Raw genomic sequence first — 22,270 nt, forward strand, 5'->3', positions numbered from 1 at the left:
AGAAAAGATGGGTGATTGGATTATTACGTGAGGTAAAGATCGGTCTGAGAAGAATAAGAGGAAGAAGGTGCTGTGACGCCCGGGTCTGGTGTTTGAGTCTGACCGAGGGTCGGTCGATCCATCACGTGGGTGCATCTTGATTCAGCGTCGGACAACTTTGGCACAGAAAACGATTAATTTAAAAGAGGACATCATAGCGATGAAAATAAGACAAAAATTCTAAAACGCAAAACACACAGAGACCAATTATTGATGAAGAAGTATGCAAGGAGTTCTACTGGGATCGCTATGCGGCATTGAAATTGCAAGATATCGTAGATCAGTAGATCAGTGACGTTAAATTGAAGTTGAATTAATTATCTCAAGTTTATTGCATTTAGCTGCTTAAATCAATTTTCTGCTATGTACTGGGGGGGTAATACTAATAGAGAATGACAAATGGCTTACCAACCTAGATTATCTATCACTTCCAGCTCCATTTCGGTCATAATATCAGTAAAGCATCATATTAATAGAATCATTTTGGGGTACGTTTTTTTTGACAGAGTGAAAAATAAGGCTCACCACCCACACCCACCCGCCCCCTCGAAAAAAAAATGTAGGTAGGGAATATTAATTTCGTGTTCAAATTTTGTGAAGCAGTTTTTCTAGACTCTGAGCTTTGTGTCACATAAGATACTATGGTCCCTGCATACAAAACCTATAAATACATTTTGAACTTGTATAGCAAAATTTGCCCGTTTTTTGCATTGCAGTTTTAAACATGGAATATACTGGATAAATTAGTCCCTGCAATTTTAGTGTCATTTTTGTTAAAATATTTGGCGAATCATTCTAAAATTTTAAGTTGTAACCAACCTGTTTCATATGAGAATATTAACCACTTCCGCCCGAAATCTTGCATGCAAAGTAGCCTAGGTGTTATGTTGACCATATAACGTATTTCGGGTCTGGCATATGTCTTTACACAGGACAGACTCTTTTTCAATGATTTTTAACCATCTGTTGTAAAAAAAAACACCAATATAACAAAGTAAATATAACCAACACCTTTGCTCAAATGTTATTTTACAGGAATTTCTAGAAATGAAATAATTTGAAATAAAATCCACTCAAGGCTTTGCATTACATTTTTTTTTTCGCATCAGAATTCAATCACAGACAATAAACATGGAAAAGAAAGAGTGCATCAAAATTATTAATGAACACCAACGGTGGTCTTCGTCTGTCACAGGATTCTTGAGGCTTTTCCTTCCCTTTTCCTCTTCAAAACACACTCTATTCATATCCAGCCATATTCAACCCAGAATCCCACTTCAGACAAAATTAATACACGAGAAATTGCAAAAATAACTGGCCCCATAGAATACCTCGGGTTAGTACTATACCTACAACAACAACAAAAACATATATATATAGAAGCTCTAGGCTAGTATGTTATTACCAGCCGAGGATGTAGTCTGGCTGAGCAAATATCTGTGGTTAATTTTAGGTTACTATGTTATATGGTTAATATCGACCATCTGGATTCCCTCACACACCATGCCCGCCTCACCTCCTCCATCCTCCTCGTTTGAATTATGCAACCGACACAATCTTTGTCAGAATAGACCGATCTTGACAGGTCATAATTAGTATTAACCCAACAGAATGTACATTAGCCACATTAGTTTACATATGGAAGCGTTGCCAGGTGGAATAATTAAAGAAAAAAAATAATATCCAAGCAATCAGGGCTGAGTTTATACTTCTACTTCTAGAGGGCCTAGAACATGCCGACTGTGGGAGACCCAGCAGCTTACTATGATACTACAGACTAGTAGCTAGATACACCCTCTAACATAAGGCAGTGGCAGAAAACATGTAGTATACTAGATGTGTATATATAATTGCTCACTTGGGTTGGGATGGGGAGGGGTCCTAAACAATGAGGGGGGGCTTGTCCCACTAATCTTCTTGGGAATTATGTCCCAATAGATGATCCCAAAATCAATACACGAGAAACTGGCAACGCCATTTCCAACGAAAAGTAAAGACAAATTGACTGCTATACCCTCCCCCTTCACCCCCCCCAAAAAAAAATTATTTTGCATCTTTACTGGAAAACTTGTTACAATAAAAAATAAAAACTGTAAAAGTCAAGTTAAAAGTGCTGCCCCAAAAATGACTCCCTGCAAACTACTGTAGGAGCTATCAGCTACAAGGGAAAAAAATCCTGGGCAAATCGTGTCAACAACCGAGCTTATTGGGCAGATTTACGAATCCATACTGTAGCCTCGATCCTCAACCCCCCTCCTCCCCCACCCCCTAAAAAAAAAAACCTAACCTACCCTCCATGACCGAAGCTGACTGACAACCCCCCCCTCCCCCGAGAGTACGACTCTTCTTAGTTTTTGACAGATATAGAACTCTGGAACACTTTCAAACCATATTCATACAAGCCTCTGAAAACATCGTAAAGCCATCATAGTGCAATCATCGTATGGAAATGTCATCAAATTTCAAAGTTGAAATGCTTAGTTTTTTTTTTAAAGGACAGTGAGGATCTTTAGAAAGCAGTAAAAACCCCAGCGGAGAAAAGCTCCCCTACTTGCAGAGTGAAAAGAGACTTGCTGGTATACAATGAGTGTCTCTCTGCGCCGGACAAAAAGAGAAAGTAAAATAAAAATATATAAAAAAAAACCGAGACAAGTGACACATCAAAACTCTTTTCAAAGGTATTCAAAACTGCCACAATTTAAGAGGAATTTGGTTAAATTTACACCTAAAAACCCTCTGAGTTGATGAGATTGCCAGATGCTTACTTGAAGCTCAGCCTTGGATTGAGTGTTGACAATAAAAGAATCTAATACCTTTAAATTGATGACGGCTTTGAAAGAATTGGAATTTTGGTCGATTTACCAGATGTTGTTCTATCTCCTCATGATCTACGGATTGGTTACGATTTGAGTCATAAATTGGTTTGAAAGCCAAAAAGAAAAAAAGAAAAAAGAAAAAAAAGATGATATTTTAAGATCAAACTATCGATTGCAAACCCTAGATCTAATACTCTTTATACTGGGACTGCTGTTTAGTGTTCAAACGCTGAGGTAAATTAGGTTTGCCAAATACAAACTTTTCTAGTAATATTCTTGGTCTAAAGCATGTTGCGTTTTTTCAATTTACTCCCATACACACGCACACATGCTTATATAATATATATAGCTTATCATATAAAATTTTGTTTATCATATTATTTAGTTACATTCTGGTAAAACACATTTGTTTCCATCAGTTCTCACATGTTCTTACTGCCAGTTCACATTTATAATGTATTTCCACTACTACACAACAAGCCACTGCTTACTGTGTGAATTAATTTTTTTAGGTTAAAAAAGGATATATGTTAATTGGCCCATGAAATAACACGTTTACACGATCATATGGTGGGTAGCACACTTCGGTTGAAAACTATCGTTTTTATCGAGGGTTTAAACAAATTTGAAACGTTTCTTGGCTCAGATCAGAGTGGTACAGAGCTACACAATAGCCCAAGGCTGAAATCTAACAACAGCCAAAAAAAAAAACACACAAAACAAAACAAAAGTCATTTCCCAGCTGTCTGTACTAGTTCTGACATCAATATCTTCCTTTTATTTATTTATTTATTAAGAAAAGAGAAGGAATTTGAAAAGAAAAAAAAAACAGTCACAAGTTTATTTACATCATGAAACTGTAACTTTCTTCGGTTAAGTCACAAATACCAAAACTTTCTAATTATAACTATATAGCATCATTTCAGCATCATATATATATACACCAACTTCAAAACCTGTCTTAAGGTTAATCGCGATCTTTGACACAAAACGACAAACAACTCTTTTCACCGACGCCCTCCTAGCGAGCGACAATTAAGAAGCCAGAGACTTAGCAGGAAGGACCATACTACTCAAGACTCCTCAAAAGGGTAAGCAGCATTCCCTTCCTCGTCGTTGGAAAACACAGCCGAGTAAACCGAACCGACTCGGCGAGATTACATATAACACGACCGTCGCAAATAACCCCTCATTCTTCCTGACCTACAAAGGACTGAATACCATCAGAGAGGTTCCCTCCGTCCCCCCGCTGTTACACGAACTGATGTGAACTTCCCGTCCCCTTTCTAATGACCAAAACTTCAGGACATTACAAATTACAAGTTTGCTCATGAACCTCATAATCTGTTAGTCAAAAAAAAGCCACATCCCAACGGCCCAGGGTACATGATAGCACCGGTGACATCTGACTCGGTGAATATAGAGAGGAAACTGACCACAGTTATGTCATTGCTTAAATACAGAAACCAGTAGGGCAGGCATGGTAGGCATCTCAAGGTTAGTAGTAAAGCCGATTGTTGGTTATGAATGGATATGATTTATGACTATTTTTATCACCAGACTCTAATAAGGCATAACAGTGCATGTACCTGCCTTAAAATAGGACGATGGAAATAGATACTGTAAATTTATACTTCATTATGAAAATTAGAAGTTACTTTATTAATCAGTTTTACTTTAACCTTATTAATTAATACACAAAAGCATAGCAGAAAATTATTACTGACTAAGAAAAATTCCTTTAACAAGTTAGAGGGGCTTAACCTTTTGAAAATCAAAGTAGTTGAAAAAGACCCCACAGCCCTCCCCCCCCCCCCCCCAAAAAAAAATGTGCTTATAACAACAGAGTTACCCTATTCAATTTGATGGTTATCACTGAGGATAAACTGTTCATTAATTTATTTTTTATCGTAATCAGGTTTAACCATTTTAAAATTTTGGACAGTTAGTAAACCAGGCAAAAACAAAAGTTTGCTTAGCCCCCTCCCCCCGTCCCCCTCTGGATTTCTTTCTGCAAACATCCATGGCCCTAAACAAAACTCATGCATGAAGGTGGCATTTAGTTCAAAATCTGATATTAACACCTTTTCATACCGTAGCTCGCAATTCAAATTTCTTAGTTTTAAATTATTACTACATTATTCAGCATCACAATTTACTATATATGTCCACAATATCACACTTAACTATATGTCCACAATATCACACTTACTATATGTCCACAATATCACACTTTACTATATGTCCACAATATCACACTTTACTATATGTCCAAAATATCACACTTTACTATATGTCCAAAATATCACACTTTACTATATGTCCAAAATATCACACTTTACCATATGTCCAAAATATCACACTTTACCATATGTCCACAATATCACACTTTACCATATATCCACAATATCATACTTAATATGTCCACAATATCACACTTTACTATATGTCCACAATATCATACTTTACTATATGTCCACAATATTACACTTTACTATATGTCCACAATATCACACTTTACTATATGTCCACAATATCACACTTTCACATTAAAGTATGTCCACAATACAATATCACACTTTATTATATATAAATGTCCACAATGTCAAGCTTTATCATATGTCCACATAAAAATCACATCGATTGCGATAGTAAACCCACAAAACATTGCCTTGGCCTTGTAAGAATGAATTGACATTCAATTTGGTGATATGTTGAAAATATGGTGTTTAATGCAAACTCATTCCCATTTTTTCACACTTGTCATTAACTCGTATTATAAGACATATCCGGTACTTTAAGTCTGAATGGACAGTGGTCTGTTGTTCCTGACAATGCACTACCACGCATGGGTGCTTCAGACACCACCAAAACAGGATTTATATAATATTATATCAGTTTATAGGTGTGGTAACCAAAACTGTACCATAACCTGCCATCTAGTGCAAGGTAACACCGCACTGGGTGAACCAGCGACACTTGCTTTTATTATTTCTAGAAGCTTGTTCATATAAGCAGGAAACAACAGTGTTTTTAAAGAAGTGATTTATTTTCTGTTCATATTCAATCATGGGGGGGGGATGAATTGTTCGGTATAAATGCTATTCCACTTGGCCACACAATTGCTGCTACAATTAGTGCGTATAGAATCCATATTGTATAATTGCATTTTTTTTGTAGATAAAGAAAACTTTGGGTATTTTATGATCAACAAAATTCAATACTACCATATACCGTATGTTAGACAACATTATTTTATGAGGTATTAAAAATCATTCCAATCACAACTTGTGAAATATATATTTTACAAATGATACATGATAATTTTACTACAAACTATTCAAATAGCAAAAATCAATATTTAAGCAGGATATTTTTTGTAAGATTTAGATTTTTCTTTCAAACGGTCGGTAATTATACAGATAGGCATAGAGAGAGCGGATACTACACTGACAGGTAATACATATATAAATACACAATTTTTGTTCTCATTTTTGCTATTTTATAAGTGCCCTTTTGTTGAACAATAAAATATATTAATGAAATAGAAGGTACCCTGTTGTTGAAACAATAAAACAAACAGAAGCATGATCTTCCTCCCCCCCCCCCTGCCCCTCCTCCAAATATTCAACCCTCTTCCACCACCCCTCTGTTACTTTAGTAAATGTAGCATTTCTTCTTTTTGAGCTCCCCTGCAAATTATTCAGAAATATACGGAACGTTTGAAGCGTCCAGTTAGATCCTCATCAAAGTGATGTCGGTCAGATTAGGAGGCAACTATTAAACGTGACCTTTACGGTATTTCGATTTATAAATAACTGGAATGACTGCTAATTATAAAGTGCATCCCTTTAAGATCGTTGGAGTCGCCAGTTTTTGTTGACCCAACTATACGGGCACAGTGGGGGTGAAAGACAAAAGGATTTCCGTAGAGGGGAAGACGGGGAAAGGCCAATATAATGAGCCTCTCTTGTTAATCACATCGTTAAAGCTATTCATCTAAATTGATTAAGTGATATGTAAGAACGCAATTAACATCTCACGATATTTTGCGATATTTTCACCCGAGTGATTGACTTTTGAAAAACCTTGATGGGTGGGGGGTATTGACATCAAGGAAGTGAGTTAAACTTGATCTGAATGTGTAGTAAATTATAAGAGTCCAGTGATGTACTCTATCACACTGCATTCCTTTCCTGCATATTTGTGCTTCACCATAACATAACATCACATTACATCACATGATATCACATAACATAACATCATATCACATTACATAACATCATATCACATAACATAACATCACATTATATCACTTAACATCATATCACGTAACATCATATCACATAACATAACATAACAACATATCACATTACATTACATCATATCACATTACATAACATCACATAACATCATACCACATTTCATAACATCATATCACATAACATAACATCATATCACATAACATAGCATAACATCATTTCACATAATATCACATAAATTAACATCATATCACATAACATCACAAAGCATAGCATAACATCACATAAAATAACATCATATCACATAACATCATATCACGTAACATAACATATCACATAAAATAACATCACATCACATCACATAACAACATATCACATAACACAGCATAACATAACATAGCATAACATAGCATAACATAGCCTTACATAACATAGCATAACATAACATAGCATAACATAGCCTTACATAACATGGCATAACATAGCCTTACATAGCATAGCATAATATAACATAACATAACCAAAAAATGACCAAATCAACAGAAAATAAACTAAAATAGAATATCATGAAATATTGCAATATCAGATTGTATCAGGCAAGAACATTAGAACTATAATTTTGGCAAAGTTCCTCAGTCCAATATTTGACATAATTTGATTAAAAAAATGTTCACAAACCTTCCAAAGGTCTCCATAGGTTGAATACCTCATAAAATCTTATCAGTCTCCACAGAAAGGTCAACCTGACACATGAATAGCTTTCCTGGGAATAGAAGAAATATAACTGAATTGATGGCAAAAAAAGAAAAAGAGTGAGGGGAAAAAATAAGAGATTAATTTCACCTGATAGCAAGTATGTACTAATTAAAAGCATAAACAGGCTGTAATATATTAACTTGAGTTATAACAACTGGCGTTGGTGGCTAGGCTTTTTATTAATTGGAATCATTTTGAAAGATCCCTGAGAAGTTTTCTGCATCAACAGGTACATTTAAAACCATGTTTTGATGTTGTACGTAGCCTACCGAGGTGGAAGGTGAGGGGGGGGGGGCTAAGATAAGGATCGGTTGGTTCAATATTAAACATGGGACTGTACAGTAGTCTGTACGTTCGTTACAATGTATTAGCAGGCTGCTACCTTCAATTGTGAAAATATCTATATATTATAACTCATATGGCAAAATGCGCACAAATTTTTAAGCTGTTTTACAACTTTTAGTATATAAAGTATTTTGCTACATATATGTATTATAAACAGATTCATAATTCAACTGGTATTTCACAACAAAGAAAGGCAAGAATATTAGGTATCTAAACTAATTAGCCTATTACATCCATTCTCACACATTCACAGCAGGAATAACGAAAACTCACGACCAGATTCAGAATTAAGTAACTTTACAGGAAAAGTAAGTATTTTAACCCTAAAAGTCTTTTTTTTCCTGCACTGCTTTGGATGAAGATATTACCATCTTGTCATAAAGAAGTTGTGAACTGCATGTCCCCCTCAAAAGATTTCTCATCGAGACCGAAGCAATATCTTACAGTTATTTGCATACATTTTAATATTAACATGGCTTAGAATAAAGTTTACTTCCCAAAGGAAAAACAAACCTTTTTAACATTTACCAGGAAATAAAATCTGAAAGTATTAAGCACACAAAATTAAATTATAAAATAATAACATTAGTAGGGAGTAGCAGACACAACTTATTGTTTTGTGAGTGAACCTTTTCAAAAGATACCCGTCTCTTTCATTGACACCCTGTCTCCCCCCTCCCTCCCCCCCCCCCCAAGCATGCATCTATTTTCAATATCATCATCACCTCCGATTCTCCTGCCAATTGATTAGAAAAAAAAGAAATAAAAAATTGAAGGCAAGACAGATCAGTAAACATTGTTACTTTTCAAAGATGTATTGGGTCAGTAACAACTTTTGTTCTCATCCAATTCTCACCGTTTTCAATTTTGCTACTGAAAGGGGTAAAAGAAAAAGAGGCAAACTAATTCGGCAAAATCTAATTCCAGCCGTCAAAAAAAAACCTTCCGCGACCGAGTTTTGCTCCAGTCGTAGTGTATCGCTCTTCAGAGGGTGCGGACAAAACGCATCCAAACCGGACGGACATGAAAAGGCGATGAATATGTCAGTCCAATAGGATTAGGGACGCTCCACAAAACGTGACCTTCTTTAGCGTGATTTGATAAGGGATCTACGGTTTTTCCGTCAATGGCTTAACAAATTTCTTTATCAATAAGTAGCTAAAAAGGATTATCAAATTTGCATCGACTTTCTTTTCTGCAACATTAGCCTCCCACAGAGAGCACAGAGTCATTTCTGGTATTTGTCTTTTATTCTTCGCTCTCTCTATTTGCGGGGAAATGAAATCAAGATGGGGTGTCTGACACAATAACTTCTATCGGATAATGAAATTAATCTTTTTTCTTTTTAGGTCAGCAGGAAAATATCAAAACTATGCTACAAAAAAATAGGCAAGAGAATGGTATTAAAATATTGCAACATGATTTGGCTTTGTGAAGTGAACTTTTTTTATTATCACAGAAGAACAAAATAGATGGGTCGATGAAGCTTTAACCTTCATCTCTACAAAATTTGGACGGAGGAGAAATTTTACTGTTTGATTGATAAACGAATAATACAGTTTTATCGATGAAATGATGTCATTTATGACAATGGGAAGAAGGAAGAGGCTGCAGGCAAGGTGTCACTTTCAAGACTTCCATGTTTGGGCTTTTTTATTGAGGATGTTACAAGTTTGGAAACTGAATGTTTTAAATCGGGATATATTCCACTGAAAGGTGGAAATACAAAAAAATTGAAGTTTCTGAAAGTTTGTGGTTTAAAACACATTGTGCAATATTCCTTTAACCAATCAACTTTGATTTAATATTAAACATGAAAGTGGATGTTTTTGTGTTTTTTTTTTGTGTGTGCAAGTTTTGTCCTATTATCTGAAAATCATCCCTATGATTTCACAATCTTTGTTCTGCTAGTGGAACATAAGGAAAAGGAGAATAAAAATTGAATATTCTTAACAAACTTTGGTAGCATGGGCCAGAATGACATGTCCAAAGCATCACTATTTTGCCTTGGATTCATGGGACACTATAGCTACACCAGACAGTATGAACACATAGCACTGACTTGAAAGGATACCCAGCAGTAAGGGACATTAAAAAGCACTATTTGTCATTGTATATAAGTGGTACTAATCAGCATGAGACACAATAAGAAGCACACTGTGGCAAGGACACTATGCAGCATAGGACAGAGGTGAAACAATACAACATGGGAAACATGGGACACTATGAAGTAGTTAGTGAACACCACAGAATACTATTTACAGAATGTGAGGCAATTAATGGACACTATGACTACACAGTCAACATGGGACACTGCAGAATATGACATGGGGGACACTACGTAGCACGTGACACATGAAACACTACATTTGCAGAATGTGACACAAGGGACACTATATGCAGCATGGGACACAAGAGACACATTGCATGTGAAACAATGTACACTGCAGAATGTGACATAGGGGACACTGTAGCATCAGACACCAGTGACGCTTTATGCACCATGGGACACTACAGTACACCATGGACGTAATCAGCCAGTTATTTTTACGATGCTTAAGTGACCACAAATGTGGGAGAAACCGGCAAGGGCTTATGTATTACAACTTACATGACAGGTGGCTTCCAATTCAACATTTTAAAACTCAGATTTGGAATCTCTTGAAAGTCATGTCAGATGGGAAAACCCTAGATTGCTCTGGGATGAAAAACCCACCTTACTATGACCGGACTCACTCACCATTGTCAACAAGCAACACTGTCATGGCAAGTAGCCTACTACCCACACATATATATGCAGCATTATGCAGGCTGAATTCCATTCTTATATTTCTTATTATTCAGTTCTTTTTTTTCCCTTTTATGTGATTTTATTATGAACACAAAAAAATTTGTCAACCACAAATTTGTTAGACCTGCAGTACTACTCCTTTTTTCCCTGAAAAATATTTGTTATTAACCAAAAAAAATGGAAAATGGAAACCCTCCAGGCTATAACAAGCCTGTTGTGGTTTATAAAGTATTTACAAAGTACACAACACAATGAAAACATTGCTTAAAAAACAGATAATATCTGGCATGACTTTTTGCGGTGAAGTTGTTGATTCTCTTTAGCGAGATTCAAAAGTCAAGCTTCGAGAATCTATCGCTCTCACATGACTACTTTGCGGTCAACGTTCATATCGATATTGACGTAGTCCTTTGATAACAATTGTAACTACATGCTACTGATCGTCTTTACACTATCAATTATTACTTTCGCCAATCAAATACCTCTATGTTAAAAACACCACACAAAACACACTTTCAGAACACAAACTAAAAGTTGTTACATTGCTACATTATAGTTTTTTTTTAAAATAATTTGAGACATTAAAGTATACTGCCTATGTAGCTATTTACCCTAGCCTACCACAGTTTCATAGCAGAGGTGGTGTGCCTATCCTAACCATTATAGTTGCTTGGCATACTAGAAGAATCAGGGCATATATATCATTCTTTAGAGGCCCGGCATGCCACGGTTCGACACATGGAACACAAAGTTAATATGACAGAGCAGTTGAGGTTCTTGCAGATGTTATTGAAAAGCAATAAAAGTGAAACAAAATATAACAGCAGTTTAATTGATCTACTCTTCGAAAATTAACATAAATTACAAAACAGTGCAAATAAATCCAACCTACTGATATTGAAGTAATACCTTAGAATTCACCTCCTCGAGCCCAGAACACACATTCTCATGCTTAGAACACACCTCCTAATGCTCCTCATGCCCAGGTAGCCAGGACAGTTGGATGTCCAGCTGAACTAAATTTAACAGACCTTCTCCATATCGTGCACCCTTAGAAGAGTAAAACAATAGGTATAAAGGGAACAGCTAGTGAGCATGGTAGGAATGTGGGTGAATGGAGATGATATGTTATGAATTGTTAGTCAAATGAGGAGAGCATGAGCTAAGTGAGGATGTCTGAATTACTGTTGTAGCAATGAGAGGGATGGAAATGGAATGCGATTCAGTTGTTTAGTGAATGCCTGAAGATGAATCAATGGGTTTATATATTATTATATTGTATTCAACTGCTAAGGCTATAACAAACAGCTATTTGTGACAATATGAAGTACAGGACTGGCAATTTTACTCCATAAAATTTTCTTTTAATTTTGTAAGTTTTACATGATCTGTAAATATGAAATTGCACACACAACAAAAAGGGGAAACAAATTTCAAGTAAGAGCTGATCATCATAAAGATAAAAAAGTCTTAATTCAAGCTTTTAAGCTAAGACATAAATGGACAAGCTATCCCCTTCCCTTCCTCTTTCCCTATGCAAAATAATAATATTAATAGTAATAAAGAATCACAAAAATTGAATGAAGCATATATTCTTCCCAAATACCATTCCTCGCGAGGAAGATATTTCGGAATGATTATGAAAATTCTTTTTACAAAGAATTTTTGTACCTTAAATGAACTTGGGCACAAACAATTAAATCTTATTTCACAAGTCCCCTTTCCTTCAGACTTTGACTATTTATGAATAATAGGTTATATTTCTGCCATAGCATGACAATATATTATCACAAAGTATGACAAAATATACATATACAAGTGTTCAAAACAAAGCTGCAACAACAAGTGTTACCAAAAATTATGGGGAAAAAAAAAACAAACAGAAGAAAAGTGCAGTGATCTCTTCAAAGGCAGCTTATCTGTTTACCACCTGAAAGGGCTTTAATAAGCAACTTAGCTACAAATCTGTGCCAAATAGTTTTCACAAATATACCCCATTGAGTATATAAATGGGACCTATTGTCACCTCGGTAGTACTGATGAAAACCCACAATTAATGCTGGACAAAAGCCCTTAGGGTTAACAGTTATGCCACACAAAAGAAGATACTTTTTAAACTGATATGTTTACCAGAACCAATGGAAGGATTTCTTGAAATTACCGAATCAGTTTGATCAATCTGCTTGTTAAGTTATGTCTAAAAAAAGAAAATGGAGGGGGGGGGGGACAAATGGAGTGGAAAAAAATTAATAAAGGGGTGATGAATCTGCCATCAAAAAGAATTCAATACAGAGGACGAAGGAACTAAATTGCTTGTTGGTTTTTGCCTAAAAGAATAGGAAAATTTGGGAAAACAGTTTTCCTGATATTCCTATAAACTGCTTTGGTAATCTTTGCCTAATAACCAGTTTGAATAACCGCAATACAATTTGTCCGCATTAATTTACAAAGTGTGTAAAAGTAAGTTGGCCTGATGTTCGATCCTAGCAGGATCTTCTTCAAAGGCTAAATGACAAGTAACAGTAACAGAAGGGACAAAAGCACGAACAGAATACAGACAGGTTAATGAGTACGGTGAACACAATGAGATAGATGAAAGGGGATTAGTAGGCAAGGGATATCTTGTCTACTAATCCCCTTACATCTCTCTCTAGTGGATAAGCAGTTTGCTAACAGTTTTATTTTATTTTAATTGACAAAGAATAGTTTCATCAGGTCCCTATTTCATCACTTTGAATATCTGCAACATGGCTACAACAATAGCTTCTGAAATCCCCTTTCGCTTCCCCATACCCCCCCTCTCCCGGCACGCTCTCCACCCCCATCCTATCTGTCATCCACCAAATCTTGGTTAACCTTGACTTGTTTTGAACTAATACTCTGACAAAACAAAGAAAATCTTAACGAGCTTTTCCAGTGGAAAATGGTTTATAAATGTTATATAGCAAAATCTCCTTCCAGAAAACTGGACAGTCCATTAATCAACGATGATTAAAAATTTCCCTAAATAAATCAAAATAAATTAAAAACATCTTCCCAAAGTGACGAGATCCAAGAGAGAGGTAAAAGTTATCACAAGCTAGTTTAGGAACACCATCTGTTTGTTAATGTTCACCTCTTTCCAAACTAATTAGCCTGCCTGGAATCCCGTTATCTTTGACACTACAATTTTTCCAGGTGGTTTAAGTTTCACACAGGTGTTATGATACCTCTATAATCACATGACAGGAGAGAAAACAATGACAAGATCAGAAAAAAACAACTTTAATTCACAAGTCTTGTCAACTCGCCAGCACAGCGGGGGAATAAATCTAACAGCTCGTATCTGATACCCTTCTATCGACAAGCTTGGTCAATGTACGTAATTTGCCGTAACTTTTTGCATGATTTTCAAACCAGCAAAACTTGACATTTATCGCATGGATTTTTTTTTTAATTTTTAATTTTTTAATTTTTCAATTCTTTTTTAGTTGGTCATAGATGATAGCAAGAAAAAACCCATGTCATACTTACTTAGGGAGGATATTAAAAATCAAGATAATTAGAAAACAGAAACGAAGGAAACAATAGGCTTTAATAACGAAAGAAATATAAGATGCTAACTACCGAGAGAAAGTTATGTGCTTAGAATCACGACTGTTTTATCCCAATCAACAGATTCTTGGGATGCCGATGGAGTAGAGAGACCTATCAGAATAGATAACTTAAGGCTCATGAACTATACAATGTCAATTTGGATAGCAATCGTCTGAGAAAAAGGAATGCTTAATCAAGGTATTGTGAAATTTTACTTGTCTTGCAAATTAACTGAGATGCCCTGTTATATGTACTATGGGTATGTGATATGTACTATGGGTATGTGATATACACTATGGGTATGTGGTATGTACTATGGGTATGTGACATGTACTATTGGTATGTGATATGCACTATGGGTATGTACTATGGGAATGTGATATGTACAATGGGTATGTGATATGCACTATGGGTATGTGACATGTACAATTGGTATGTGATATGCACTATGGGTATGTACTATGGGTATGTGATATACATTATGGGCATGTGGTTTGTAGTATGGGTGTGTGACATGCACTATGGGTATGTGATATGCACTATGGGTATGTACTATGGGTATGTGATATGTACTATGGGTATGTGACATGTACTATGGGTATGTGGTATGTACTATGGGTGTGTGACATGCACTATGGGTATGTGATATGCACTATGGGTATGTACTATGGGTATGTGATATGCCCTATGTGTATGTGGTATGTACTATGTGTATGTGACATGCACTATGGGTATGTGATATGCACTATGGGTATTTACTATGGGTATGTGATATGCACTATGGGTATGTGGTTTGTACTATGGGTATGTGACATGCACTATGGGTATGTGCTATGTACTATGAGGTATGTGATATGATCGAGTTCTGTGGTCTGAGAGGGGGGACACTTAACTACAACAATGGAGTAGAGAGTATGAAGTAAACCCAATAAAACAGCTGCAAACAATTACTGAGGGCACTAAGGATGACAAAGGTAGACATTGTTCTTTCTCTCATTAATCTGGGGTTTTTTTTCTCACTTTGAATGTGTTCTTCAATATTCTAAAATTCTCTATTTCCATTCTTTTCCTCTCTTGTCAGTTTTCTTTGGTCCTGTCTTGTTCTTGCCTATAATCTGTCAATATCTTTGTTGAATTGAAGCTTTCCATGTATTTTTTTTTGGGGGGGGGGGGGGAGGGGGGAGGTTGGTCTTCTTTATGATCACTAGCAACGTCAACAGTATTTCTGTTTTCTAATGTCCTTGATAATAAACTATCTGCTACTGTACTGTGGGTCATGTTTTCTTCTTAAAGGCATTGAAGAATCTTGCACAAAGAAACGTCTCATGCCGGTAATCTGACCTAGTTTCGAATGAGGTGTAACAGAAGTGTTAGACACCACCATTGATCCCAGAAAATACACACACAGCTTGCTCCCGTCAGTAATTAGACACTAGTGTACAGTCAATACATGCAGCTACAGTCAATACCCACAACACAATGTACATAGCAGCGTGGACATCTCAGGTCTAGATAAAAGATAACAAGGTATCATGTTTCATTACTGTCTGCATTTTGTAGCGACAAGAAGAAAATGTCATTTGCAAGCAACAGAAAGTTAACTTTTTCAGAGCGCGGCACGCGGTTTGGGGCGAGTCTTCAATGCCTTTAAACCCTCGGCACCTTTGCCTCATTAGAAGAGTTACGATGATTCTTTTAGATTAAACTTGCACTTTTATGCCCTCCATTCTACACAAATTGCGATATTCAAATAATAACCCAGTGTTCTAGTTTTAATCGATACATTCTCCCATCACTATATTTCGAATCTTACCTATGGATTTTCTTAAGGGAACATTATTATTATTTTTATTATATTATTATTATTTTTATTTTTATTATTTCATCTTTAATATCTTTGCTTTTTCCTTAGAGGTTTAGTGAAAATTTTAAAAAAAAATGAAAGAAAGAAATCTGAATAGAATAGAAAAGAAAAGAAAACAATTGAGTGTGTTTTTCCATCTGATGTCAATCTTTATTTCATTAATCCTTCACGGATACAACTCTTCATCTGAAAGAACTTGGTCAGGTTTGCGGGGAAGCTCTAAGCCTCGACGACGACTGTAGAAACAAACGGTTCAAGTGTCCTCTATGCTATTGATTGTCTAAACCGTGGTTTAAATGAAGCTTAATTTCCCAATGAAGAGGGAGCACACACAATAGGATTCTATTTACCACTAGAGACATGAAAAGGGAGACAGATTCGTCATATCTGGTTTTGGCTTGGGTTACGCCGTATGCTGCAATTACCTGGCCATTGATTCAGGCAGGGAGCAGATTAAAATAATGTCTGAACAATCGATGTGTGCCGTGGAAACAATTGCGAGCGGGATAACACAGACCGTTTCTAAAATAACAATTGAGCCAGCGCACCTGTCAGTTGTGGGTTTTTGAAAGCGAGGTGTGTTGATTCTTGTGCGGCAACTGTTTCTGTCAAATCATGAGCAGTGTAATTGATGCATATTGATTTACGAGGATGGCTAAGGAAGAGAGATAAAAAAAGAGGCAGGGTCATTCCTTTGCTTTATTTAGTTGGTTCTCGGATGTTTCCATTAACAACTGCAGTCTTTAGTAGAGGTGATATTTATATATATATATATATATATATAGATACATATAGCGCTTTCATGTAACCAACAGCTGACAAAAGAGATACTTAATTTCGGCAGCTTAATCAATTTTGTTTGTCGAGGATTTAATTGTAAATATTTTACAATGCACCGTTGATTAATGACAAGGATTTAAAAATGATGGCGTGAGTAATCTTGGATTGATATACAAGCTTTATGGGGAAAGTGCAGAAGGAGGCAGCCTGGGGAGGGGGTTGGGATGGTAGAATGGGGGGTGGGGGGTGGGGTGGGGAAGGGTATGGGATGAAGGGATTATCGACTGTACATTGTTGTAATGGTGACTGTTATGGAGAAAACAAACTTTTGTATATTGACTGGGACTATATTTGGGTGTGGTAAACAATTCAATTCAAATTTATTTCTCGTCTTATCGTTAAAAGGCAATGAAGACTCGCCCCAAACCGTGTGCCGCCATCTGAAACAGTTAACTTTCCGTTGCTTGCAAGCGAAGTTTTTTTTCTTGTTACCGGCACGAGACGTTTCTTTGTGCGCGAGTCTTCACAACTCAGAACTAGCAAAATAAAGTAGTTTTAATAGTGATTTAAAGTTTTGTGGTGAATTTCTGTATAGAGGTTATCCAAATAAAACAAATAAACCATCATATATATATATATGTATTTTTAATGTCTCTGTATCTCTCCAAGAAACTCTCTTCCATCGTCATATCGTGGCTCAGATGAAAATGACAAAAAGACATCTCATATGAAAATGACAAAATGGAAAATGTTGATGTTCTCTGCTTCAGTTCTATCTCTGCTTCAGTCCTACTTCAGTATAAACACTAGAGGGTAATGGCACATGCTGGTTTGCTCCACAATCCTTTCCTATTTTAACTGTAACACACCATGTAGAGTGCATTCTCCTTCTCTCAATTTCATTTCACACCATTGAGAGTGTCATTTCTAAATACTAACCATACTATCCCTAGGTAACACACTAAGTTACTCACAACAGCCTCAAAAACAAAACACGTCTCACACAATAGCTCCCAGCAAATTGTTACAACGTTGCAATACTTTTCTTTAAAGAAAAGGCAAAAATCATATATATTTCTTATCCCCTCCTTCCCTTCTTTTGATCCGTTTTAATTCCACCCCGGGTCCCCAGGAAAGATATCGCATGCTATCTGATAGTTTACGGAATTACCTCCATCTTCGAGCAATCTTTTGGAAAACCGACCGAGAAAACAACACCCCTCTCTTCAGTTTTATTTCAGATAAATGAAAGCAAAATATCATGAATGGATTTATAGTATTATTATTATTATTATTATTCCTTTTCTTTTTATTTTTCTCCACCCTCCACCCCCCCCCCTTCTTTTCCTTTTTTTAATGTTCGGAATAAAAGAAAATATATATATATACACTTTGAATAAAGAGTGAACAGCTTTAGGCATCACCTTAATCAGATCAAAGGAGATTTTTAATACGATTTGAAAGCTGCCAGAAAACAATCTCTGACAAAAGGCCCACAAAAGTCCTCTTTAAAGAGATTTGCTAAATTTGATAACCGAGATCGCCGCTGGTTTTAATCTCGATTGTCACTATAGAGGAATGCCTTGAGTACAAAGCTCCATTACCATGATTACGTACAAATCAATTTGCCTGTTCGTGGTTGTTGCTCTTGGTACGAGCTCGGTTGGGAAAGTTGACTTTAAAGCGATATTCCTGCCTGATTGCTTTATAACACAAATGCTGTCAATTTTCCACATCTTTGGGTCAAAAACCACATACTCCTGACATTTTTTTTTCAAATTTGGTGGTGTTTTGATTATGCACCTGGCAACAGTAGAGTGAGTGATGTTGTCATAGCAATGGAGCTGAATTTTTTTTTTTTTTTTTCAATTATACTTAACTAACTTTATTCACAGATAAAAAAAAATATAAAAAAAAAGTTGCAATTTTGATGGAATTCTATAAAATGTAGAGTACATTCACAGCTAATTTAACATTATAAATGTGTCATTAGTTGAAGGGTTAATGAACAAGGTTGTAAGAGCAGAAAACCTAAAGCTTTTGAAGAACATGATCTACCAGGATGACATCACAGAATTCCTACTACGATCCGCCACTCTCTGGAAGAATCAAGGGTTCTATCCTGTCAAAATCGATGCTTACATTCATTCAATCAGGCATATCTCCAGTAACAAACAAGATACCAAGATGAGGGTGTTTCAAAAAAACGTAGCAGCCACTGGGGTGATTTTCGCTGTAAGATAATAAAGTATTAATGACATCATCTGCCACATACTGGTATATCAGTCTACCATCTCTATAAACGTCCATGTTTAAGAAGATACACTGATTCACAGGACTTCCAGCAGATATTGGAGTTTGTCGGGCATTTTTCTAACCCTACTGGTACTCCAAACAACTTGAAGATAAATTACAATTGGTCACATAAAGAAAACAAAACCTAGATCTTTTTGGTTGCACCTAATGAGTGACATAAATTAATAATTAGATGCATGTGATTGGATACCCAAACATCTCATCGTTCGGACAGCAGTTAGAATAGAACTGGACTCAATTCAAGCTATCGTAAGAGTATCATCTTTAGTTGATAAAGTCGCAATAACTGTTTGCTGATGAAAATTTCGGAAAACAAACTTCCAAAGTAGATTCAATGTTTCTCATTCTGAATGCACTCTGAACAGGTGGATTAAATGGAGAAAAAGCTGTCGCAATCTAAACAGTGGCGGAGCTAGGGGTATTGGTCAGGGGGGGTGAGAATGGTCTGTAGGGGCGCTTTCGACACTATCTAAGCGGAGCGCCACCACAGGTTGGCGCGTTTTTTTGAGTAAAGATACTCCCTAGATCGCCGGAAATGACCCTTTCCGGGCATTGCTAATTTGAAGATAAACGAAGAATAAATATGTGTCATCGCCATTTTGTCAGAAAATTGCACCAACAAAATGTGACAAATGTCAATAGGTATTTGAGAGCGCAATAAAAAAGTCAATAATCGAGAATAAGTAAAAAGTGGTAAAAAGCTGAAAAGGGCGCCAGCAGTCCATTTGAGTCCGTCAGGGGGGGCATCCGCCCCCTCTGACTGTATGGACGCTCCGCCACTGAATCTAAAGAAAGAAACTTATTTTCTGTTGGCCTTACAGCTCGAACGATTTACCATAAAATCACAGACTCGTTAATAAATCTGGCGAATTTTATTCAGCTCAAAATTTTTAACGACAAATAACTCTGTAAAAATAATGAATATTGATATGAAATTTGCATAGAATGGTCTCATTTTCACTGAGCTTTTGGTGCAGTGAGCTGGAAAGGTTGAGGTTTAAGTTTGGCAAACAAGTAATGAGACTTTAAAGATGTTTTCTTTGCATTGCTTCCATCTGCTCTGTCCACGGATTCTTTTCTTTTGTACTGGGTTCTATAAAGTCGGACGTTAAGTGGATCATAACATTGGTTCAACCAATACGATACAATAATTTGTCCAGATTAAAATTCATCAGTTGTTCTTATTCTTCAAGATTACATTCAAAATGATTGTTAACAAAGTCTGCGAATCCTTTCTCGTTTTCTTAATTCCATGTTTGTGTGTTTGTTTGATTTTAATTTTTTTTTTTTTTTTTTTTGCCGTTGACTAAGGTTCTTTTTTTGCAGAGACAACGCAGCCATTGGATCATAACGTCGACCCATAATTTCATAATTATATCTAAATCACTGACTCGACAGAACATTGAATCAGTGGGTTACGGTACGTGTATTGACAAACTAGGAGGGATAGCTAGCAAAGACGAAAACAACTTTAATTTATTTTTCAAAACCATTCATCTCTCTCTATCAGCAATTCTTTTCATCTGTATTGAAAGAAAAAGCTTTTGATCCATTCACAAAACAAAACAAAACTGAATAACACCCCAAAAAAAATAACCTGTATCCTAACTTTGTAGAGTATATCGCTATTGTTATCCTGAATGACTTATTGACGTCCCAGATCTTTCGGACACAATAGAAGCTTTCTCCCTAAATGAGTAAGCACAAACATCCTTTGTACTCACTCCTTTTGATGCCTTTCAGGAAAAACCGATTGAAAACGGGCAAGAACCCAGTGGCATCTGCGACAAAAGGGGCCAACAGAAGAAAAAAAAGAAGAAAAGAAAAAAAACCAATACAAAAATCCGTCTTTTCTAACCCAAAGGCGGTATCGTTTGCTTATCCTATTCATGGAGGCGACTTTTCAATGCCAACTCGCATCAGGGGTGCATAAAAGGAAATTTGTCACTAAACAGTTAGTTATCCTCCTTATCCTAACAAAAGAATGAATGAATGAGATTCCTTTAAAGGTACTACCCAGTCATTGTTTATAATCACCTATTGTACCGGGGTGGGGGTGCACAAACAAACTATAATTCTTCCAAACATAAAGAGGCCCTGAATGGAAACTATGCGTCAGACAATGGCTACCATCAACACCAATTGTTGCAGGAATCTGGATTTGTGGAAAAATTGGAAAGGAATGCCCGTGAGCAAAAACAGTCGTCTAAAGGGGTAAAGGCACAAAAGGGTCTCTGTTAGAGAGAAGAATAGAGCACTTTAGGGGAAGTGTTATGGTAAGTATTTTTGTCCTTCGGTGAATAGTTTGAAAGTTTAGTTACTAAAAGGCTGTATACGTAAGAGGGGAGTGAAAAATGGCTTTGAACTCAGTTTGTACTTTTAGGAATGAGGGTACATGTACTTTTATACTGTACGGGGAAGGCAAAAATGTGTTTTGTATACAGTTTTGAAAATTGGCCCACATAGGCATTTTACTACACCACTGTTGGGAGGTATCGCAATTAATTCTTCATTTTGAAGGGTCAACAAGTTTCCCTTTATGGACGGAGGATTGTCGCAGATAAAGTGGTGATAAAAATAGATATGAAAGACGGTTGCAGCTCAGTTTATGTAAATTATGCTTAGTAAACAACAATAGTATATTAGCAAATTGGCTCAGTCAAAATGAAATAGGTTGAAAGTCAAGCAAAATCAACTTAACTTTTGACTATTTGTTGTCATTGCC

At 36.2% G+C, this 22,270-nt stretch overlaps 1 protein-coding gene across 16 annotated transcripts in view; it reads right to left on the reverse strand.

The window, feature by feature from the left end:
• The window catches only part of LOC139975226 (uncharacterized), an 89,083-nt gene that overhangs the window by 8,750 nt on the left and 58,063 nt on the right, over positions 1–22,270 (reverse strand). For 4 of the 16 annotated variants that reach the window (XM_071982966.1, XM_071982964.1, XM_071982965.1 and 1 more), the window contains 2 exons: positions 7,796–7,880; positions 2,853–2,927 (listed from right to left, as the gene is read on the reverse strand). In XM_071982966.1, the coding sequence (XP_071839067.1) occupies positions 2,853–2,927; positions 7,796–7,880 (160 nt within the window). Of the gene's footprint in view, positions 1–858; positions 1,003–2,852; positions 2,928–7,795; positions 7,881–8,731; positions 8,760–10,829; positions 10,963–11,901; positions 12,077–22,270 lie in introns of those variants that run through there. The other 12 variants (XR_011795692.1, XR_011795694.1, XR_011795695.1 and 9 more) reach the window with 12 other exon arrangements.

The sequence above is a fragment of the Apostichopus japonicus genome, chromosome 10 (assembly GCF_037975245.1).
Source record: "Apostichopus japonicus isolate 1M-3 chromosome 10, ASM3797524v1, whole genome shotgun sequence".
In the NCBI taxonomy this organism is placed as follows: Eukaryota; Metazoa; Echinodermata; class Holothuroidea; order Aspidochirotida; family Stichopodidae; genus Apostichopus; species Apostichopus japonicus.